The 23,997-nt window shown below is 42.9% G+C and overlaps 1 protein-coding gene and 1 long non-coding RNA gene across 29 annotated transcripts in view; one reads left to right on the top strand and one right to left on the bottom strand.

The window, feature by feature from the left end:
* The window catches only part of PBRM1 (polybromo 1), a 131,400-nt gene extending 117,500 nt beyond the window's left edge, over nt 1-13,900 (top strand). For 15 of the 25 annotated variants that reach the window (XM_021068905.1, XM_021068904.1, XM_021068903.1 and 12 more), the window contains 5 exons: nt 1,592-1,756; nt 5,105-5,260; nt 8,366-8,436; nt 8,548-8,764; nt 11,022-13,459. In XM_021068905.1, coding sequence (XP_020924564.1) covers nt 1,592-1,756; nt 5,105-5,260; nt 8,366-8,436; nt 8,548-8,764; nt 11,022-11,194 — 782 coding nt within the window. In that variant the 3' untranslated portion in view covers nt 11,195-13,459. Of the gene's footprint in view, nt 1-1,591; nt 1,757-5,104; nt 5,261-8,365; nt 8,437-8,547; nt 8,765-11,021 lie in introns of all 25 variants that reach the window. The other 10 variants (XM_021068912.1, XM_021068911.1, XM_021068925.1 and 7 more) reach the window with 5 other exon arrangements.
* Nucleotides 16,447-23,995, bottom strand: SMIM4. Of its 4 annotated transcripts, none has more exons than XR_002337553.1 (3): nt 20,974-21,362; nt 17,600-17,687; nt 16,447-16,920 (listed from the first exon to the last, which is right to left on the bottom strand). It is a non-coding gene; the product is annotated as a small integral membrane protein 4 (long non-coding RNA). The 4 variants fall into 4 exon arrangements; XR_002337556.1 differs by lacking the exon at nt 16,447-16,920 and adding an exon at nt 23,785-23,995 and having other exon boundaries at nt 17,583-17,687; nt 20,974-23,295; XR_002337555.1 differs by lacking the exon at nt 16,447-16,920 and adding an exon at nt 23,147-23,483 and having other exon boundaries at nt 17,583-17,687; nt 20,974-22,033.

The following is a 23,997-nucleotide window of genomic DNA, read 5'->3' as shown; positions in this document are numbered from 1 at the left end:
GACAACTGGGCTCCTTCTGGAAAGAACCAGTAGGTAGCTAGTCCAATATCCCATCCACAGGCCTGAGTTTTTACTTTTCAGCTTCATTTTTTTTTTTTTTTTTTTTTTTTTTTTTTTTTTTTTGCTCTCCCATTTTACTGTGTCGTTTCTATAGTGAAGATACTAGAACTTAACGTACAGAGAACACTCATTGTACAGAGGATCTGTAAACTGGGACAGTGTAGAGAGTGGTGACAGGTCTGTGCGGGCAACTCTTTTGCAGCCAAGGAAACTTTGACTTGCTTGACTTTCACATTCTCACGTGAAGGAGGACTAGAGCTGTTGCTTCTTGATGCTCTTTAAAGCCATAGGACCTCGAGCTGTTTTCCCCCTCCTTAGATCAGCCTTTTGAATTCCATGTTGGAGGGTTAATGTGTGGCAGTTGTAGTGTGATGTCAGGAATCAGGGCCACACGTTGCTGGTTCTCTCTCTGTATCCTTGGACAAGTCACTACCTGTCTCCCAGCCTCAGTTTGCCCATGTGAAGAGTGGAGAGGATTTCCTTTTTATGAATGGTGAAGCAAAATAAACCCTGTATTGTGGTAGTTTGGGGGATGCACATTTCTAGAGTGCTATAGTAAGGGTCCATCCTGTCAGCTCTCAGAAAGACTGGGAATGTGATTGTTGGAACTATTGCTTATGGAGATGCAGAGTAGCTCAAAGGAACGAGGGGTGTAGCACGTTTGTTCCACAGCCCAGCACTGGCACAAGCAAATGCTCCTCTTGCATTTTTGAATGAAATAAGTATGAATTCTGGAACTTTTGCTGATTTAGGATGATTCATGGTCAGTATTGAACTTAGCTTCAGGAAACCTGGTTCTGTCAGTACATTGTCCATTGCTTCATATGTGTATATATATTATTCCCTACTTCTGAAGACTGTAACCTAGAGTATCATCCATTTTTTTTCCTTGGGGTTTATTAAACATTAACATGACCTCTTTGCTAAATTAGAATGTACAGATTAGCGTTTATTTTCCCTAAAACCTTGTGGAGGAGGCAGTAAGTTACTTTTCCCTTACAGAGTTAATTTTCTTCAGCTGCTAATAAACCCCATGACACTAATGACAAGAGTCCTCAAATCTTAGTAAAATTGGGTGCAGGGAATCAGGAAAATATAGTAAGTAACAATTGTGCCAAAAATTATAATGGGCCATGGAATTGCTTCATGTTGAAATTATAAATAATTTGTAATGCTATTAATACTAGAATAATGGTAGCGCTTCTCATCTTCAGGGTGCCTTGTGAGATTAACCACGTTGGTTATGCTGGTGACGTGTTTAAATAAAATCTGTGCTTTCTGAATGTGTGTTGCAGTCTTAACATTCTTGAAATCTTTGCAGACCAGTTCTCAAGATGGGATAGGAAAGCTGGACTCTAGGTTACCAAGTGAAATCGGCCCGACTCCTCCTGTGTTGAGACTAGTCATCTACTGTTCCTTCCATTGAGACAGAACTGTTGCCTGTGTTTTTACTAGTCCTGTTGAATGCAATGGATGGTATTTTGAATTCCTGGGTTAAAAACAGAATTGAAAATCTGAAATGCCTTTACAGAGCGGGCAGCTAAAGTTGCTGAGCAGCAGGAGAGAGAGCGAGCAGCACAGCAACAGCAGCCGAGTGCTTCTCCCCGAGCAGGCACCCCTGTGGGGGCTCTCATGGGGGTGGTGCCACCACCAACACCAATGGGGATGCTCAATCAGCAGTTGACACCTGTTGCAGGTAAAAACAGGAGCTAAGACCATTTTTTTCCACTTTAAGAAATTCCTTCATTTTTTTTTTTCTCCAACAAGGAGTAGGCCACAGTCTCTAGGCTTTTCTCATGATAAATTCAAAGTTTGAAGTCATCCATGTCGTCCTTATATCGCCTTTCCCATATGGGCAATGCCTCCCCTCTGCCCCAGAAGTGGGCCCTGGGCCCAACCCTGGAAATTGGTAGGGAGCAGCTCATCCCTGGCTGTGGGCATGGTCTGGCGATATTCTCTACCCCAGACTGCTCTTGGTAGAGCACTGTAGCAGAAAACATAAATAGATGCTGAATTCTGTTCTGGAGGAACTCCCTAAAGAAAACCCAAAACTAGTCTTAGGTGACAATGATTTTCCCGTATCATTCCAGTATTCAGTTTGCCTTGTTCTGCTGCAGCCATCCTTAAAAGACTGACCATTTAAAAGGATTTTTGACGATGAATTGTAAATCCTTTCTTGGTCACCAGTGTGCATGACTGCTAAGTTGAATACAAAGTCCTTATTCAATTCATTGTGCCCACTCTGTAATGCTTTTCTATTTAATTACATTAAACTGCATTTTCTGTTAGTATCCCAGTCACATATTTTTAAAAAAAGAAAAGAAAATGATGAATGTGGTTTGCCTGTGTGTGTTGTCTCTGGTTCTGGTAGCCATAGCAAACTTGGCTCTTCTTGAATTGAATATCCTTGTCTGATGTGTCTCCAATGAGAAGCCTGCAGACCACTTCTCAGGTCCCTCCTTTGTGATCTCTCTAAGCCTGGTGAGGTCCATTCAAGCCACCTGTGTTTGTTCTTAAGCAAGCAGTCTGACCTCTTTTTGCAGGGCGTCCAAGATAGTGTTGTTCAAGGCAGGCTCATTGGGATGCTGTTTTTGTTTTTGCTTTTTTTAATTTGCTTTTTCAGGCAGAGTAGTAGAGGATAACTTTTCCATTGTCGCTCCTACCTTTTGTGATGGCAAGTTCTCAAATGCACTATCGCTGAACTCAGCAGTTGCACTCGCCAAAGCACATCTGAATCATGGCTTTCAGTACTTTCAGTGTAACTGATGTTGATCTAACAAATCTCATAATCGCCTGCTCTATTCCATGGCCCATTTTGGTTAATGGGGTTCCAGAGGATTTTAGAAATCAGACCTTGAACATGGGGACTTTGAAAGTTAGAATTCCCTCATTAACATTGTCTTTTGTTCTATTTGATGTGTGATATTATAGCACTGTGCCCTTGACTAAACAGCCCAGGGACACATTAACAAAATGAATTCAAACTGCTAAAAACACTAAAAAACAGCAGCTGCAGCATTTTAGCTCCCTGTTGGGGAATATCATTATAGAGCTCTGATGGGTAAGGAAAGTGAAGCCCCCTTCCAGCAAGCCCTTACTCCATTGTTGAGCATATGCTGCCCAGACTTCTGGGCCATGGGAGTGAAGGGCAAGCGTTCTGTACAGTAACCAGCCTTTGGTCCGCAATGGGAACTTTACAGCTAAGATGGTGATTTTTCATGGGTTTACAGGTTGCATAGAAATTAAGTCTTAGCCATGTTGCTGTCTGAGACCAGCTTTGCTTACAAGCATTGAAGCTCATTTGAACACATGTGACTGGGATAATAAATGCCAAAGTACAGTTTAATGAAGACAAGTGTCATATCTTTTGATTCTTAATAATTTCTTCAATCACAGCCTGTGAAGGCTGTGTTCAGATGGGCTTTTGTAATTGAAAGCAAAGCCTCCTAATGTTCTTAAATTCCCACGTACTTATCCCAAAAGCTCTATCTGGTGGTGTGGTTAAAAGGCAGTTTGGTAGCATTGGATCTCCTCATGTTTAAGTTGATGATGTCTGTTCAAAAGCAGTTTTTACTCTCTGAACTCTCATTTTTAAAAAATGAAACTCATAATCCTATTTTATGTACAGAGGTATTATTATTTAAAATTTGTTTTATTGGTTTGTGTAAGTTTCTTAGCCTAGATATGATTAATGAGGCAAGCTGAACCAATTTCAGAATTTCTAGTAATTTTATAGCTTCAAAGACTAAACTTCGATAAATACCTTGTTTAAATAATTCTTCAGGGAAAATTAAAAAGTAAAATTCTTAGCATCTGGAGTTTCCCAGCATCCCTCTACAAAGAGTATTATATAAAACTGAGGTTTGGCACCAATCCCTCAATCCTCCCTTTGTGCAAGAAGCTATGACCAAAGGTGATTGCATTTCGGGGAATCTTTTGTTTTCTTCATTGTGATCATTTCAAATCCCAGAAAAATCAGGTTGTTTTTCCTGCTTAAAAAAATATCATGTGGCTTTAAAGTTCTTTTGATAGGTGAGTCTTTGACCTTTTGAAATTATTTTCTTCCTTTCATTCTTTTTGCTAAAAAATACTTGTTTCTTGAGACTCTTCCCTAGCCAGCAGAAAATATTTTGTGTTGTGAAGATGCACTTTGAAAATAAAGGAAGAAAAACCTCTGTTCACAGAAATTCCATACCTCATTTAAAATGTTCCCTGTTAACCTAAGGTTTTTGTGAGGACATTTGTGAACTTGGAGCAATGATGACAATTGGCATTTTCTCGTATCAGCAGAGCCTGATTCTCCAGCCATTCCTCCTGAGGTCTGCATGCAGGCTACTGAGTGACCTGGGCTTAGATAGGCTTGGGAGGGTTTAGGTTTTATCAAGTTTTGAAATCTATAGATGAAACATCATTTATTATGATAGCTCTCAGCTGTTCCCAGCTCAAGCCTAAGCATGATCCATTCTTACCAGCAGTGGTGGAGCTAGAAGGGAGAAGCACTGGGTATAGAAGTCTTGAAAAATTCTTGCCCACCTCCTCCATGCTGGAGAACCATGCTTTGTGTTCAGGGCTTGTGCGCCTCATTTCCCTCCATTCCAGTTTCCCCTCATGTGTACCCGGGATAGGCATATGAGTGTGGCAGAGTGGAATGATGGGTTGTCTACTGTTCAGTGGAATCACAGTCGGCAGAACTGGTCACTCTTTTTGAACAGTCTGCAATAATCATGACCTTGTGAAGGCTGTTACTAGAACTCCTCTTTCTTATTATTTAACTGAAAACATGTAGCATATTTATCCCAGGGAAAATAACTACAAATAATCATATACTAAGTACTAATTCATCCAAAAATGTTGTATTTCATATTTGTAACTTTTTATTTTGTTCATTATTGCAACAAAATAATTGCACTAATTGCCGTTTTATCATGCAGTACTAAGGGCGCTTTTATTCATTATTAGTGCATGTTGGGGTAGGGGTGTTGTTATTACTTAGCTCATGTTGCATGTTAATGATGCATGTCTGAAATTTGTTGTGTCCTTCAAGGCATGATGGGTGGCTATCCGCCAGGCCTTCCACCTTTGCAGGGCCCAGTTGATGGCCTTGTTAGCATGGGCAGCATGCAGCCACTTCACCCTGGGGGGCCTCCACCCCACCATCTTCCGCCAGGTGTGCCTGGCCTCTCGGGCATCCCACCACCGGGTAAGAACTTCATCCTCATTCGCTCATTAATCTCATCTTCATACTCTCTTTTTCCTCCCTCAACCAGTTGTTCCAGGAGGTACTTGCTATCCATGTGGGCAGGCCTTCCCTCACTGAGAATCCCAGAAGTGTCAGCAGCAGAGCCTGTCCTGTGTGTTGAGCAGGTGGCTCAGCACTTGTGTTCTAGGGCACCTGGCTGTCTAGCAGCAGCATGGGGCACATGGCAGGAACCAGACTCAGCAGGTCAAGGGGCAGGAGGTGTACTCTAAAATCATTCAGAACAATTTCTCATGTGCTCAGAAAGCCAAACACAGCCTAGAAGGTTATGCTTTGCTCTCTTTATCAGTGAATGAAGATTACCAAATTGTTAGTTCCGAGTGACATATAAAAAACACTTTTTGCTCCTAAGTGCATTTCTTCCTCCGATTCAGTTCTTATCTCACAGAGTCCTCTGTGTAGATTCCCTGCCCCATCTCCTGCTTTTCAAACAGCCCTTCTAAGTCACTAATGTAAAACTCTTTAGAAATCCTTCAGTCAAGGAATAAAAAGGAGGAGAGAACAAATTTGTACTGAACTAGTTTTCTGTACCCGAGTCCCCAAAGAAGCATGACATAACATTTTAAAGAACAGCATAGCCCCCTCTACTAACTATAGACACTGGTTTGTCTATTGACAGAAACTCAGAAGTTATTTCATATAGAAGCATATAAATGAAGTCCAGAAATAGCTACAGTTTTACCTTATAATTAAATAGTAAGTTGAAAGATTATTATGAAAGGAAGATCACAAGTTCTCATATTAAGTGCCATCATATGCGAAAGAACTGACCCTTAGCTATAATCTAGTTGGAGGGAATGTGACCTTAAAATGACTTATAATAGAATTTGGTCCATCATCCAAAATATTAGCTAAAGGCCAAACGCAGGGAGTTCCCTGGTGGCCTACCAGGTTGAGGATCCGGTGTTATCACTTCTGTGGTACAGGTTCAGTCCCTGGAATTTCCACATGCTGCGATGCCGCCAAAGAAAGAAGGGAAATAAAAAAAGGCCCGGCCCAGATGACAAAACATCATGGCAGTATTAGACCTACCAATCCAGAGCTATAAAGAGTTTCAAGCAATCCTTCAGAAGGTGTACCCAGCAGTGTGTAGGGTGAGCAAACCTGGTGGCTTGGCTTAGAGCCTGCAGCAACACACAGACAATGGCCATGACTCCACAGAAGTGTTTGCTCTAGACATAACCCAGAGGAGAAAAGGTTTGTCGGAGTGGTATTTCATTATGGAAATGGTGGACTATGTGTGAGTTGCTCTTGCAGCAAATGTCAGTCATAAAATTGATGGTCCCTGTGATAGGCACAATTGGCCTTTGTGCTATGCCCTCTCCCCTTGGCACCGAGTATCTGACTGAACAATCAGACTAGCCTGGAGTTGACTTCCAGGTGCATGTGGTACTCAATGGGAGCCACAGCCAAGGCCAGGACCCTCCAGGTAGCATGTTCTGGTAGGTATTGAGGGACAGCTCTCTCCATTCCCCCCCCCTTCAGATTCTAAATGCATTTGAAGGAGGCACCACTCTCCTGATGATAGGAAGTCAGGGAAGAACCCCTCTTAGTGCCTACACACGCTTACACCTCTGATCAGGCTTCAAGGAGAGAAAGATGCAGTGAGCTCCCCGGTGACTTAGCCTGCATTCTCACCAGTTGCCCCTGGCATGGCATTTGTAAACAGAGGAAGCATAGGGGATTAGTTGTTGATTTGTTTGTGCTGCCCTGCAAAGATTGTTACCGGCAGCTCAGGGATGCCCACTGAGTTGCGAGATTTAAAGTAGGTGAGTGTCTTTGGGAGGCAGGGGTTAATAATATGTTGCTGGCGCAGCAACTTACCCACTGCAGCCTCTTCACTCACTCAGAAATAAGTGTTAGGATCCTACCATTGTGATCCAGGTACCCTTCTGGATCCTTGGAATATAAAAATTTCTGCTTTGTAAACAGAAAGCTTGTTTTCACTTACTCTTTTCTAATACTTCTTGGAAGTGATAGTTAGCAATTCTGAACCTTAGAATAGTGGGCTGGCTCTGCTTCGTCAAAATATCAACCTTTTGACTCCAGAGAAACTGTAGAATATGAAGTTAGCTCCTGTTGATCCTTCTGTGCAGCAAGCTGGACTTGTTTAAGGTTAAAACAACAGCTCTCCAGGGTTTTAGTTGTAGTTTATTAGTTTTTAATGAGCTGGGTTCCTTGCCTCTTTCTCTCTTTTATGAGAATAAAATAGCCCTAGACATTAAATTTAGGACATTGCATTATCATCAGCTAGGACCTGTGAGGCAGAACTCATTTTGAGACAGAAATTGTTTATGAGGAGTCACCAAGGGAATTGTATTTTATACATAGTACGAATATAGTAGAACCATGAAATCTTTCTTTTTCGCTTTGTCATTTTGCATTTGAAGTGATAGCACCAAGTCTGCTCTGCTTCCAGATGATCCCTTTTCAAAGTGTCACTCTATCAGATGTCAGTGTCCCCTCTCTGCCAGCATTAGTGACTCCAGTTAGAAACCAGAGGTACTAGTGACCTGTAAGGGGACAGCAAGAATATATCCCCAGCTTCCACAAAGGTCATGTAACCATGCACTTCCTCAACCTTTCCCTTGTGTCCCTACTGTCCTAATACACTGCATACAGCTGAGCCTGGTTGCACTGCATTACCACTGAAATTAAACATGGGCTTCAGTTTCAGGAAACTGTGCTGTCAAAAGAAAATTACCTTGAAAATAGAGGTGTATTCTGACTATAGGGAAATAACTAGAATTTTATGCAGAGTTCATATCATTTCTAAGCCATGAATAATTAATGTATATCTGACAGGTTGTACTAGTTTTGTATTTAAAGTACCTAGAAGATGAAAAAAATATGAATTTTCTATATGAATGCTACATATAGAAAATTCCTTATAGAAATTGCCTGTTTTGAGTGCTTAGGGTTCCTATCCACAGAGACTCAGGGCAGAGATCGTAGGTTTGCATTATGAATGGCATTTCTTATCAGACAGTAGTTTTTCAATCTTCTCAACCCAGAGCCTCTAATTGTGCCTATAATTCTGAATTATAGGTGTGATGAACCAAGGAGTGGCCCCTATGGTAGGGACTCCAGCACCAGGTGGAAGTCCGTATGGACAGCAGGTGAGCTTCCAAGTTGGATTTTTCTAGGCCTCAACAGAATTCAAGTTACCCTCTTTTCTCAGAGCATGTGCTGAGCATCTTTTTCCCCACCATGTGTCTGTACTCTTTCAGGTAGGTGTTTTGGGGCCTCCAGGGCAGCAGGCACCACCTCCATATCCTGGCCCACATCCAACTGGCCCCCCTGTCATACAGCAGCCAACAACGCCAATGTTTGTGGCCCCCCCACCGAAGACCCAACGGCTTCTCCATTCAGAGGCCTACCTAAAATACATTGAAGGACTCAGTGCTGAGTCCAACAGCATTAGCAAGTGGGACCAGACTCTGGCAGGTAAGGAGAGTCCTTCTCAAGAAGCCTTTTCAAAATCCATGCTTTATCAAAGTCCTCTTGCTGCTATTGGCATATTATTGCATAGGATAAATACCCATTTTTCCTATATAGGCATAGCTCGTTTTATTACACCTTGCTTTATTGTGCTTCTCAGATACTGCATTTGTTTCAGATTAAAGGTTTGTGGCAACCCTGTGTCAAGCAAGTTTGTCAGCACCATTTTTCCAACTGCATGTGCTTGCTTTGTGTTTCTGTGTCACGTTTTCATAATTTTTGCAATATTTCAAATTTTTTCATTATTATATTTGTTATGGTGGTCTGCGGTCTTTGATGTTGCTATTACAAAAAGATTATGACTTGCTGAGGGCTTAGATAACGGTTAGTGTTTTTTAGCAATGTAATCTTTTTAAATTTAGATATATACTCTTTTATACATAATGCTGTTGCATACTTAATATACACAGTGTACTGTAAGCATAACTTGTACATGCACTTGGGAAACCGAAAAATTCATGTGAATCACTTTATTGTGTTCTGGAACCCAAACTGAGGTTTCTCAGTATAAGTAAGTCGTATGTTTACTTGAAGTGTTTAGAGCTTCTTTATATATTGACATCACAATATTTTTTTTGCTGAATTTCATATTTTAGTTTTGTCAAACATCAATGCCATCTTCTTAAGTATATTCTGAATTTTTTCAGTTATTTTTCAGGCATTTGGGCATTGCATTGATGCATTTGGATAAATTAAAAGTTATTTCAGGGAGTTCCCATAGTGGCTCAACAGTAACAAACCTGACTAGTAGCCATGAGGATGCGGGTTCGATCCCTGGCTTCACTCAGTGGGTTAAGGATCCGGCACTGCCATGAGCTGCAGTACAGGCCATAGACCAGGCTTGGATCTGGCATTGCTGTGGCATAGGCTGGCAGCTACAGCTCCGATTTGACCCCTAGCCTAGGAACTTCCATATGCCTAAGGTGCGGCCCTAAAAAGACCAAAAAAATTTTTTTTAGTTATTTCACCTTAGTTTTTAAAAAAGATAATATTAGAAAACATTTCTATTCACCTATCAACTTATTAATTTAGTTCAGCACGCTTAACGTATTTTCATTGCATACTAAAATAACTTGCCTAGTTTCAGGAAGGATATTTAGTTTCTATTCATTCTTCATTTCTAAGCCACATTTAATAATTTGATTTCTTTTAAGAAAGTAGAAAGTTTTTCGTTTCTTCGCATTTGCCTTCTTAGGAATTTTTGTTAATATTGAAGTAATTATTAAATATCAGGAGTGCCTACAACAAAATATTATCTTTTAGGTGTTTGTGCAACTCTCACATTCCCATTCTAGTAATTATGTTATATTCTGAAGCTCTTTTACGAAGTCATTGTTAGAAGTTAGATTAATTAATTTCTTTTGAGGGAGTGGACCACGCCTGCATTGACATGTAGAAGTTCTCAAACCAGTAATTGAACCCATGCCACAGCAGTGACAATGCCAGATTCTTAACCAACAGGCCACCAGGGAACTCCCAGAAATTAGTTAATTTCTAAACTACGAAGTGTAAAATGAGACATCCTTGGCTAGGTAGCCTCATACCTAAGTGAAGTAGTTTTCTAAAAACCAAGATACCTAATGAAACTATATAAGAAACTTGCTTGGAAATATGCTACAGAGTTAAAATTCATAATATTTAATAAATAATAAATGTTTTAAATTTTAATAAATCTGTCAGACCTCAAGACTGAGGGAAAATTTGTTACCTTAAAATTCCTGTAGTTGGGAGTTCACTTTGTGGCTCAGTGGTTAACAAACCCAACCAGGATCTGTGAGAATGCAGGTTCGATCCATGCCCTCACTCAGCGGGTTAGGGATCCAGCGTTGGCGTGAGCTGTGGTGTAGGTCACAGATGGGCCTGGGATCCCTCATTGCTGTGGCTGTGGCGTAGGCTGGCAGCTGTAGCTCTGATTCAGAGGAACTTCCATATGCCACTGGTGAGGCCCTAAAAAAAAAAAAATTCCTGGAGTTCCTGCTGTGGCTCAGCAGTATCCATGGTCTCTTTAGCAGCAGGGACACAGATTCAATCCCCAGCCTGGCACGGCGGTAGGTTAAAGATCCAGTGTTGCCATAGCTATGGCGTAAGTCACAAGTCCAGCTCGTATTTGATCCCCTGCCTGGGAACACCATATGCCATGGGGTGGCCAAAAAAATTTTTTTAAATCCTATTTATATTTCTTTTTATGCACTTTAACTTTCAGCACGAAGACGTGATGTCCATTTGTCAAAAGAACAGGAGAGCCGCCTCCCCTCTCACTGGCTGAAAAGTAAAGGGGCCCACACCACCATGGCAGATGCCCTTTGGCGCCTTCGGGATCTGATGCTCCGAGACACCCTCAACATTCGCCAAGCATACAATCTAGAAAACCTTTAATCACATCAATTACATTTCTTTTATAGAAGCATAAAGAGTTTTGTGGAATAGTAGCCATTTTAGTTACTGGGGGTGGGGGGAGGAACAAAGGATGATAATTTTTATTGCATTTTACTGTACATCACAAGGCCATTTTTATATAAGGACACTTTTAATAAGCTATTTCAATTTGTTTTTGTTATATTAAGTTGACTTTATCAAATACACAAAAGATTTTTTTGCATATGTTTCCTTCGTTTAAAACCAGTTTCATAATTGGTTGTATAAGTAGACTTGGAGTTTTATCTTTTTACTTGTTGCCATAGAACTGAAACCATCAAAGGTTTTGTCTTGGCTTGGGGTTTTTGGTGTTTGTTTTTGTTTTGTTTTTGTTTTTGTTTTTTAATAAAAGAACAAACAAACAAAAAAAACCACACACATAAGAGTTTACAGATTAGTTTAAGTTGACAATGAAATGTGAAGTTGGTCCTAGTTTACATCTTAGAGAGGGGAGTGTACTTATGTCTGTTTCATGTGCCTAAGTATCTTACGCCACTTTTGCAAAAATTGTTTCTTATAGCTGAAGTGAAAGGTTGTTAGGTTATAGACGTTTGGCAGACATGGCACCTTTGCTGTATTAAGTCAGAGATCTGAAGTCTGCGCTCTGCATCCTTTTGCAGCTAGTGCATCTCCCGGACACCTGAAGGGAGAGAGCGCTTTTTCTTGTGCTGAGTTAGACATCTGTGGTGTCAGTTAATTTTGCAGAACATGTGCACAACCCTGAATTGTATTTATTAGCCTTTGCAGGTAAGTTTAAGGGTACTTTTGATCTATTTATAATGAATTCACAGTTAATTCCTATACATGTTAGATGATTTAAAACTTTAAATCTCTTACATTGAAAATCATTGAAGTTCATCTTGAAGAAAACATTGCAGTGTGCATGGAGGTGATTTATTTTTAAACATAACACCTAACCTAACATAGGGAAGGGAGTGCATTAATTATATATGAGCTATATCAGAAGCATAATTGTAAAAGGATAGATTGCCTGCATATGCAAATCTGTTTTTTTATTCTTTATTTCCTCATCAGATGCGGCATTTTTTTTCTTCTAAGTTTCAGAGTTAAAATTCTCAACCAGAAATTTAAGACTTTCTAAAATAATTTTTAAATTTTAGCTTGTGCTTTTGAATTTCAGGAGAAAGGAGTCATAATTTAATTAAGAAAATGCTCACTAAAAAGACCATTACAGATCCCCAGACACTTGGGTTTGATGACCGTATCTCTCTTATATGACCCCAGTAAAAACATTTGGAGGCATTATGTAATACCCAGACAGGTAGAAAGTGTCAAACATGCAACAGTATTTCACTCAATGTTTTTGAAGTCTGCTTTATTGTAACAAGGTGGTTGCCATTGTGGTAGAGCTTCCACTGCTGTTTATGAATTGAGAGGGTGACTCTCAAAGGATACTTTTTTTCTTCTAATCTGGTATGAATCAATACCTGGACATTTAATTACCATTCTTGCTAAATCATGGGGATAAGAGTGTAGCATGAAACAAAGTCTCTTGTATCCAGATACTTTAAATACAAGAGGCCCTTGTAATTTAGTTGCCTGTAGTCAACCACTGGATCTCAATTTGCATCAAGTATTTTTAAAAATTCTGAACTTGGAAAAAAAATATATTGCAATAGTATGTCAGTACCTTATTGTTAAACTGAATCAGATTTTAAAAAATTCAGTTCCTGGTTATTTGGGCCATTGAATCATCATGGACTATATAATACAATCAGGTGATTTTATTTCTAGACATCGTTGAATTACACCAAAGAACCTGAAATTTAATTTTGGTTAAGTTATTTATTTATTTCATACACCCATTTTATTTCCCTTTTTAAGGTCTGGAAGAGACTTCTTTGGGGAGCCTCTAAAAACTCTTCACTGTGGCCTATGTGGGGCATTAGAAGCCAGAGCACTCCTCCTCCAGGCTCCTTCTCAGTGTCTAGAGGTGCTGTAGGAACCATAGATCCAGCCAGGGGCTTCCCTAAGGCAGTGTAGAGCCGGGCCAGGGGGCCACTAGGCAGGCCCTAATTAAGTTTAAAAAAAAAAAAAAAAAAAAAAAGAACTCTATGTATTTATTTTAGAATCATGTCTTTCTGTATATTAACTTGGAGAATATCAGTTACTATTTAGGATATAAGATTTGAGATCAGCCATCTTCCAAGAAAGAAAAACCAAAAAGAGAAAAAGAAAAAAAAAAAAAAGTCCTGACTTTAAAAAGTGCAAGTGAACTATACATCTTTTTTTCTCCTGAGTTTTAGGAACTGTAGTAATGCAGCTTAGAAAGTATAATGGCCTAAATGTTTTCAAAATATAAGTTCATATGGAAAAGAATTTTGTTTATGTGGGGGAAAAGACCTATAGGTTTAAAACAGTATGTCAGCCAACTGATTTAAAGGCCTTGAATTGCTCTGTTTTTGAACCCACCCTTCTCTTCCTCTGAGGAAGAATTGGGCAGGGACACTTCTTTGTGTAAAAATCTCCAAATTGGTATTATTGACTTTTGAACTTGAACATTTTCAGACCTGATTAAAACTTGGTTTATTCTGATTTCTGTATCAAAAGAGATTTAAGTGGTAACTAGTCTTATAATATGTATGTATCATATGTTTGTTCATCTAAAGCTTTTTAATCCAAATAAAAATGGAGTTTGCAAAGTGATTTGGATTAACCAGGTTTGGTTGTTCTGTTAAAGCCTATGTCAGATGTTAGTTTCAAGCAGGTTTAATTTCTGCAAGCCTTGATTTGATGCTGATAAGGCTACAGCTGTCAGTCTAAGGGAAGAAAGCTTCTTGGGTGGAGGCAAAAATCACTGGCCAGACTGTGGTTCAGGGCTCAGGATGCATTAACACAGAAGGTGAGTGTAGTCACACTACAACCTGACATGCACGTCTTACCCAAGGCTGGCAGTCAGGGATTCCTAACATGTCCTCAGCATGGGTAGAAATGCAGGCTGAAGTTGAAATTGCAGAATTGTTACTGATGGTGGAAGGCAAGGAAAGCATGTTCTGTATCATAAATCAGTGTAACCCATTTCAAATAGCTGTTGGTGGTTAGAAGAGACAGGTGGCCTGGATGTGTTTTTATCATGCTTATAAGCTCCTGAAACATGACCACACTTTTAATACAAAGTGTTGGTTAAAAAAAAAAAAAAAAAAAAAACGTTTTCCTCTAATATCACTTTGCAAATCCCTTTGGTTCTGTTCCCCTTACAGTTTAGGGCTGTACTGCCATCTGTGCTCATGGGCATATTTTGAATGATCTCCAAAGCATTAGTTAGGCATTTCACCTGAATGCTGTGAGCAATACTGCTGAGAGTATTCCTCTATTCCTTTTTCATTTGGAAGTGGCTAGGTCAGCTGAATGAAAGTTCTGACCTAAGGATGTTAATAGACTAGTTCTATCCCCCAAATAGATTTGGAATTCATGTCTTGTGGATTGCATATACATGTGGCAAGAAATTCTAAAATTGTTTTTTCCTTTTTTAGGGCCTCACCTGCTGCATATGGAAGTTGTCAGGCTAAGGGTCAGATTGTAGCTGCAGCTGCCACCCTAGGCCACAGCCACAGCAACACCAGATCCAAGCCACGTTTGCAACCTATCCCAGAGCTCCCTGTAACACCAGATCCTTAACCCACTGGGCAAGGCCAGGGATCGAACCCACATCCTCATGGATGCTAGTCGGGTTCTTAACCCCCTGAGCCACAACCGGAACGCCAAGAAATTCTAAATTTAATACACATATATGAAAACTAAGACCTGAATACTGCTGTACTAGGAGAGAAACTGTTTTGGAAAACACCATGATCCAAGTGTGTGTGTGCGTGTACTTTTTTAAGAGAAATAACTCACTGTGAAAAATCCAAATTTCTAAAAGATTAATTTGATTAAGCTACAGCTTTAGATATTTAGGCAAGATTTCCAAAATAGGACTGCTAGATGAACAAAGATAGCCCTCCCATACCAAGCATTTACTTTTTCTCTTTCTTTTTTTTTTTTTTGGTCTTTTTGTCTTTTCTTGAGCCACTCCTGAGGCATATGGAGGTTCCCAGGCTAGGGGTCTAATCAGAGCTGTAGCCACCAGCCTACGCCAGAGCCACAGCAACTCAGGATCCGAGCCACGTCTGCGACCCACACCATAGCTCACGGCAATGCCAGATCCTTAACCCACTGAGCAAGGCCAGGGATCAAACCCTCAACCCCATGGTTCCTAGTCGGATTCATTAACCACTGCGCCGTGACAGGAACTCCTATACCAAGCATTTACTCTTTAGCTAAATATTTTCCCTATCACTTAGATGATACAGTGAAGCTGCAAAGCTCACATTCTTTCCCCATCACCCTAGTGGAGGAAGTTGTCTTGCAATAAATACTAATTAGATTTTTGTCATTCTAGAGTTAAGTATTTTGGTTTTTAAAATGTAAGTTATTATTTGCCTTTTTCACATTGTGGGGCACTGCAGTTCTCTTAAGAGTATAATAGAGCATTGCTTTTATATTATGAAAGTTCCCTTAAATAATCCTAGTATCTGATAATTCAGGTAGAGTCACATGCCTTAGTAGAAATGTTAAAAAAAAGAAATTGAGGAAAAGTTTAAAGTTTACATCTTGATTAACAAAAATTAGTTTTATAGCATCCAAATAAATGTGTTCTAAAAGTATCTTCATTTTAATACAGTTGCTTTGCTGCTTTGCTTGAGGTCAGATATTGTCCTGCCATCTTCAAAGTGCACATGAGGAGTTCCTGTCATGGCGCAGCGGAAACAAATCTGACTAGGATCCATGAGGTTGCAGGTTCAATCCCTGGCTTCACTCAGTGGGTTAAGGATCTGGCATTACTGTGAGCTGTGGTGTAGGTCACAGATGAGGCTGGGATCCTGTGTTGCTGTGGCCATGATGTAGGCAAGCAGCTGTAGCTCCGATTGGACCCCTAGCCTGGGAACCTCCACATACTGAGGGTGTGGCCCTAAAAAGCAAAAAAAAAAAAAAAAAAAAAAAGTGCATGTGAGAACCACCTTCCTCTCCTTGGTGCTGTTGGTCATCACTGGTCTTCACACTTGAGCCATCTCTGAGCAGTGACTCAGTAGTGCTTTAATGAGATCTGAGTCTTCAGTGGCTCTTTATATGAATTGGTTCTTACATAAATGGACTGACTTAAATTAGATAAAATCCCTTAGAACAATTGATTTGTGGCAGAGATCATTAACTTGAGGATATTCTGTGGCCTTAAGCATCTGCATTTTTATTCATGAGCAATAGTTGGACACTATTTTGAAATTTAGCCTTCTTTAATATGCAGATATTTTCTTGATTGAAAAGATGTTGGATGTGATTCTCCAAGCATGGAAAGATGCCTTTGCTTTTTCTACCAGTTGATCCAAACATACTCTGGGTCAGACTATAAAATCTCTCCCAAAAGACTGAGCCTCTGATTTTGCTTGTCTATGGTGGATTTATGCTGAAGGTTCACTTTCTTTGGGAAGAAGTTGTGTCTTCATCTTCAGCAGCTTGATGAAAGCAATATTATCACAGAGGGCAGTGAAGCCTATTGCTCCCCAGTCCTCATGGAGGTCCAGCCCTTGTATATTAATAGAGCCAGGCAAGGGAAGAGGTTGTTGCTATTCACAGGCGCACTTACGGGGAGTAATAGACCTGGCTTTTATTCATATTAAGTCCAAATTCTGCAAAAAAAAAAAAAATAAGTTTGTCCTTGTTGCCTAAAACAAAGGACCTCACAGACAATTCAGTGTGCATTGAAAAGAATCCTGATTGATGCTTGCTTCTTTTTTTATTATTTTCTTTCTTTCTTTCATTTATTGGCTTTTTAGGGCCACACCCTCGGCATATGGAGGTTCCCAGGCTAGGGGTCCAATTGGAGCTACAGCTACCGGCCTACACCACAACCACAACAAAGCAGGATCTGAGCCTCATCTGTGACCTACACCACAGCTCATGGCAATGCCAGATCCTTGACCCACAACCTCATGATTCCTAGTCGGATTTGTTTCCACTGTGCCACGACGGGAACTCCTAAATTCTTTTTTTTCCAGCCATGCCCATGCCATGTGGACATTCCTGGGCCAGGGATCGAACCCATACCACAGCAGTGACCCTCAACCTGCTATACCACAAGCAAACTCCTTGATCCTTGAATTCTTTTAAGAAATATTTCATGGACTATAGTCAATGGGTAGATGTGTTTTAGTAGGAAATAATTTTCCCACAAGTGCTGCCCATCAGTGACTTGGGAAGTATTCAACCAGAGACAGGAAAACTATAAAAATTCTTTGTAAAGGCAATTCTGTGTAAGAACAAGAGATCTTAAAGGAGTTGAAACCAGTAGTAAAGTTTCATATTCACTTTATTGACTGCTGAAGTTCAGTTTCTGATGCATCTTCCAGCCTTCTCTGATACTGTCTTTCTGAGGCTTTTCTACGGTAGACATCGTCTGTATCAAACAAAGATTATATTTAGGTTTTTAAGAAACTAAGGAATTAAAAGTACTCATATATTTGAGTAATTTAACCAATAATCTAGGATTGTCACCTGAATCTTGATGTCTGACAATACCAAAATAATCTTAAAAGAAGACATGATTTAAATGAGGACTATGTTAATGCAGCTTTGCACAACATTAGCAGAGTCAGTGTCTTCAGAGGTGGAAACATGTCTTAGCATGCCTCTTAGCAAGTTATCTTCTCTCTGAAGTCATTCTTCTTAACTGGGTCCTCAAAGGTACTTCTGGCCCTGCAGGTCTCTGCTGCTCCCTCTGCCACACCCAGAACTAGGGGAGGGAGCTGAGGGAGGTCTCCTTGTTCTCAGCTGCTGCTTTTCCAGACTAGTGATTCTCTGCCCTCTTTCTCTGGGGCTATCCCATTTGCCACCATCTTCTCTGCACTGACACCTTCTGTCCATCACTCCCCTTCAGTCTCTGAAAATGCTAGCATCTAGCCTAGGCTCCCTGACCCTGTCCTGTGCCATCTTCCTACCCCACAACAGGAATGAAGCACCAGCCCACTTCACCTTCCTGACTTCTCCAATCAACTTCTGCCATCTGCTTGCAGTGTTCCTCTGAAGTAATAAATTCATTCTGCTCTGACCACAACTTCTCCTACCTTTTTAGCTCTTGTGTCCTTGGACCTCTACCAACTTCCTCTGAGCACCTCGTCAGCCCCTTCTTGTTCTCGCTTCCTGCCCAAACCAGCTAAAAATCCTCTATTATCAGTATCAACTTCTTGACACATCTTTAAAACCCCAAGTACAGGAATTCCCTTTGTGGCTCAGCTTTATGAACCCGATCAGGATCCAAGAGGACGCAGGTTCGATCCCTGGCCTTGTTCAGTGGGTTAGGGATCCAGCATTGCCATGAGCTGTGGTATAGGTCGCAGATGCAGCTCAGATCCTGCATTACTGTGGCTGGGGTGTAGGATGGCATCTGTAGCTCCAATTCAACCCCTAGCCTGGGAACTTACATATGCCATGGGTGCAGCCCTAAAAACCAAAAAAAAAAACAACAAAAAAAACAATGAACCTAATACAGATTAACTTCTTTTCTTCTCTATGCCTTTTTTTTTTTTTTTTCCTTTTTTCTTTTTTCAGGCTGCACTTGCAGCATATGGACGTTCCCAGGCTAGGGGAACAATCAGAGCTGCAGCTGCCAGCCTACAACACAGCCATAGTAACACTGGATCCTTAACCCACTGAGAGAAGCCAGGGATCAAACCTGCATTCTCATGGATACTAGTTGGGTTCTTAACCTACTGAGGCACAACGAGAACTTCCTATGCCTCACCCTCTTGCTTTGCACTGTGGGACCAAGTGTTGCATCTAACTGGGTCAACTGTGATGCCTAACAATCCTGTTTCTTAAGCCACAGCCCTGACCCTACTTTACGCACCTCCAAATGCCCACGAACTCTTTCTTCAACAGGAAAAAGTCATCAGTAAGGAACTCTTCCAGTTGACTTGCAAGGGCTACTTCTTGCCCTGCTCTGATCCCATCCTCTCCCACCTTCCCTAGGGCCAAGGTATCTCCAGTCTCTCTCCGCCAGCTTGCTTTCTTTGCATATCTTCAAGTCTCTTCTAGAAAGGAAGAGGAGGCTGACCTCCCATTCACTTATTAAAACTTCCTGAGCCTTCTGTCTTCTGTGATAACAAATCCTTCTTGTTTCCCTCCCTTGTCTCGCTGGCTGCTCTCAGTCACCCTTAAAATGTTGGAGTTTGACTCTGATTTTATCACAATCTGCTTGTGAATTACCTACAAACCTAAATCTACCTTCTGAGCTTCAGATTTATATAACCATTTTCCCCCTCAGCACATCCAAAATGGAGCCCAGGATTGTCCTCCCCGTGTTCCCCTGCCCCAGCTGCCCTACCAGAAGCTTCCATTCCTCATCTCCTGAATCCATTCAGTTACCAAGCCCTGTCAGTACTACCTCTGAGGTGCCTCTCAATTCCATCCACTTATTGGCATCTCACCCTAGACCAGGCCACCATTTCGAACCTGGACAACCACAGAACCTAAGTGTTGCTGCCAATCTTCTCTCCACAAGAGACCATTCTCCATATGTGGTCATCCACTGCTGCTTAAAAACCTTCAGTCCTTTGGGATACATTCTTGATACTCCAGTCCCTTTGTGGCCCTGCCCCGGGACCTTTGTAACCACTTTATCCCTCACTCTGCTCACATGCTTCAGTCCCTCCAACACAACATACTTTCACACCAAAGCCCAGAGGTCTGCTCTTAACCACTGGCGTGAGATGCTTTCAACTCCACAAAACTTTCCCTCATCTGGCTGATACCTACTCAATCTTCAGGTCCTACCTGAGAGGGTAACTCCTCCAGGAAGCCTTCCCTGCACCACATAATCCAATTCAAGTGCCCCACTCAAGACTCCCATGCTCCCTCTACTTTGCTCTCACATCACAATAGTAAGTGTATGATCCATCTCCCCCATTAGTGCTGTTCCAGGTTGGTAGACCCTTCACCTTGTTCATTATATCCTCTCATCAGTGCTCATTATATATTAATGAACGGATGAACAAAAGGATTAAATATCTTTAGAAAGCACTATTTTTTTTTAAATGGGAGTTGGTAATTCACAAGTAACTTTCTCAAAACGGAGAAAGCAGGGCCTGCCTAAGGGTTAGGAAAATCATCCCAGAAGAGGAACTAGTTTGTCCAGAGCTAGTGCTCAGGAAAGCAATGCCAGGTACTGTTTTCATAGTGCCAGGCCCTGGTGCCAATGACTCTGACCTGTAAAGACAGTAGTGTTTAGCTAAGACGGGCAGACCAGTTCCTTCTAAGGTTTGGACTTTACAGTTCAGAGAGGACTAGCCATTGAGGAGCTCCCATGAATCCTCAGGATCCCATCTGCTTCTAGGTCCTGTGAGCAAGTTTGTTCCTTAGGGCCAAACAATATCACGGGCATGGGCGAAGAGCAGGCTCGAAAGGAGGGCGTCCAAAGTAGAGTCACGTGCCATCCTGTCAAAGTGCAGGGAAAGTCTCCAGATTGGACGCCAATCCCTCTGTTGCCTCGCTTACAGGAGACCCCAGGCGGTCTCCAAGGCCCAGCGAAAGGAAGGAACTGCACTCGCCCTTCTGACCGGGTAAAAGCAGCTCGGCGCTGAGTGGAATAAACGGTCTGTAACTTTAGAACATCCCTCAGGAAAACGGCTCCCTTGCCGCTTCCTGCCTGCCAGAAATGAAACGGAGGTTGCTGCACTCCCACTTACAGAAGGTCTCCTGGCCCACGCGCACTTTAATCATGATCCACTCCATCGTTCCTCCCAGGACAAAAAAGAAGGGCAGGAACCTGTAGACGCCGAGTCGCTGCTTCCCGGGTACCCGCTGCAGAACCCGCCTCACCTGGGCCCTGGAAAACATGCTGGACCGAGGCTGTGGCGGTGAGGCTGAACAGAGAACGACGGGAGCTGTCCTAGCCCCTGGACTGTAGCGCTGGAATGAAGCAGAAGCCGCCCTGACTGTCCTTGCTGACTACAGCAATCAGGTTGCCGTACGACCCCAAGCTCCTCCAGTTCCAAGGGATAAGGGAGCGGAGCAGGACAGGAGCGCCGCTCTGATCTCCAGGATCCCAAGGCCTAGGGCCGCTCCACCAATCAGAGTGCGGTGGGACGCGAAGGCCCGCCAATCAGAATGCGGCGGAGTGCGCGTGCCCGGCGAGGCCTAGCCCAGCCTGAGGGAGCAGGCGCAGATGCCTCGGCTCTGGAGGCGGGGCGTCCTAGGGGGCGGAGCCTCCCACGTGGCGTCAGCCCGCCCCGCTCCCCACCCCTGCCCGGCCTCCCGGGTGCAAGCTGGCACTCGGGGTTGGCGGCCGCGCCCCCTACACTGCCACCGCCATCTTTTTTCTTAAAAGTCCTAATATCAGTGGTAACCCTTTATGATGGACTAAACGTGTACTGCACCATGGTCTAAAATGCAATTACACAGTACCTTGCATTTATTTCGGGATCGTAACTAGTGCCTAGACTTCTAAAAGTAAAAGGAATTTGAAATGCATTGTTGAAAGTTGAACTTTATCATCATCACAATAAAAGTCTAAGTAAGCATCTTGTGACAAACAACCATAAAATTAATAAAAGCTATCCTGCATGGGGCACTTACCCGGACTTGTAGGTGTTTTTTAAGCATCATCTCTTTATCACAACAATCACACACGAGCAGAATGGTCAAAGAGCACCGCTTTGTCAAACCACATCCCTACTCCACACATATTCCCTTAGCTGGTCTGTGCCTCACTTCCCTTATCCACAAAATAGAGACCTTCCTCTGATCCTGTGGGGATTTAGAGAGATAATACAAATAAAGCACTTAACCCAATGCCTGGAGTCTATCAATTTACCTTACCTATAATATGATCATCAAGATGATGATTTTGAGTTCTAGATCTTTACATATATTCTACTAAAATTGCCCTATTTTCATCTCCCCCCCCCCAATTTCATGGCCGCCCCCAAAGCATATGGAAGTTCCCCAGCCAGGGATTGAATTCCAGCTGCAGCTGTGACAACTGTGGGATCCTTTAACACATCGTGTCAGGCTAGGCAGGGGATCTAACCTGAACCTCCCCAGCCACCAGAGCTGCTGACGATTCTTTTTTTCTTCTCTTCCCCCACCCTGCAGCCAGGGACCAGATCCCAGCCGCAGTTGCAACCTAAGCTGCGGTTGCAGCAACACCGGATCCTTAACACGCTGTGCTGGCCATGGATTAAACCTTCATCCCAGTGCTCCCAAGACATAGATCCTGTTGTGCTACAGCAGGAACTCCTCTTCATCTCCCTTTTTAGACAGGGAACTAAGAGCTCAAGCCAGATAGAAATAGAGCCCTGACACCAGAGCCTTCACTCTCTCTATGCTTGCTGAAGATGTAAGGGGCTGTCACCTCATTACCTAAAGCTAAAAAAACTGGGGCGTATCTTTGAGAAGGGAGACAATTATTAGACAATCCAAGAAAGTCAAATGAAAACTTAGAACCAATAAGAGAGTTTGGTGATGTGGCCACAAAATATACAAAAACAGGCTAAAGAGACTGCACAAGCAGGGCCCCTGGAAAGTCTAGGGTCTTCTGCTCAGCCCTCAGGCCCAAGCTCCTGCCTAGATAACATGCCTTCTTCTGGGGCCAACCTCACCCAACCACATGCACACACTCCTTCTCTTATCACTCGTTTCTCTTGGTGGCTCTGGGGGCTAGACATCGCAGAGCACTCATCTCCCACCTAGAGAAGGCTTACATATGGCCAATTCCTCACCAGGGCCTTAGGTGTGGGGGGCTCTGCCACCCACCCACAGGCCCCACCCACAGCCTTCATCCTGCACTTGCACTTGGCCCAGGGTCTGGCACACTAGGTCTTCAGCCTAGGTGCAGTGAATTTTCGAATGCACACACACCCTTAGATTCCGCGAGGCCACCGCAAGCACCCCCAGGGAAACAAGAGTGTCCATCAGGCCAGCTCTCCACGGACTAGGCCCACTGGCGCAGGGTCGGTCTTCTCAGGAACCAGGGCATAGGCTGGGATATGCGGACTGAGAAAATTGATCTGAGTGGAAGAAACGCAGGTGGAGAGTGGTTCCCAGCAGCAAAGAGGAATTTGATTGGGAAGTCTGGTAATATTGCTAGAAGAGCAAGAAGTGTCCTGCTCGGGGAACCAAAGAGTGGAGCAGGTTGGTGGGGCGACTTGCTGATGTAGGAACCAGGCAGGGCAGTGACCCCTGGCCAACGGTCTCTGCTCCTAGTTAAAAGGGGTCATCTGTGTAACGCACAGGAGGGAGAGAGATGGAGCTGCTTTAGCGGATGTTGGCTGCACTATGGGTCCCAAGGTCTCACCCAGCGTGGGGCTGGTACTGGGAAGCGCGCGAGAGGGGCTCTTTATCCACTAGATAAATGAGTGAAACGGACCGGCCTCTGGTCCGCGGGCAGAGTCAGTCATTGGCAGGAGGCTGGGAACAGGACCTCTACTGCAGGACTGGGGGGAGGGGGGGAAATCTAAGGTCAGGAGGACAGGAGGTGGGGGAAGGGGCAGAGGGACCTGGGAGCCGAGGAGGAAAAAGAAGACCAGGGACCAGGGTGGACTCGCCGCTCTCCGGCATTCTCCTCTCTGAGCCCAGGTCGTCCGGAGACTCGCGGGGCCTCCCGGGAGAGCAGAAGAAGCTGCCATCGCTGTAGTAGATACCGAAGCGGGGGGCGGGGGGGCCTCTGAGTCCTCCTCCGCCGCGCCGGGGACTGGGGGAGGGGGCGGGGG

The sequence above is a fragment of the Sus scrofa genome, chromosome 13, assembly GCF_000003025.6.
Source record: "Sus scrofa isolate TJ Tabasco breed Duroc chromosome 13, Sscrofa11.1, whole genome shotgun sequence".
NCBI classification, from domain to species: domain Eukaryota; kingdom Metazoa; phylum Chordata; class Mammalia; order Artiodactyla; family Suidae; genus Sus; species Sus scrofa.
This window is presented reverse-complemented; position numbering and strand designations above follow the sequence as displayed.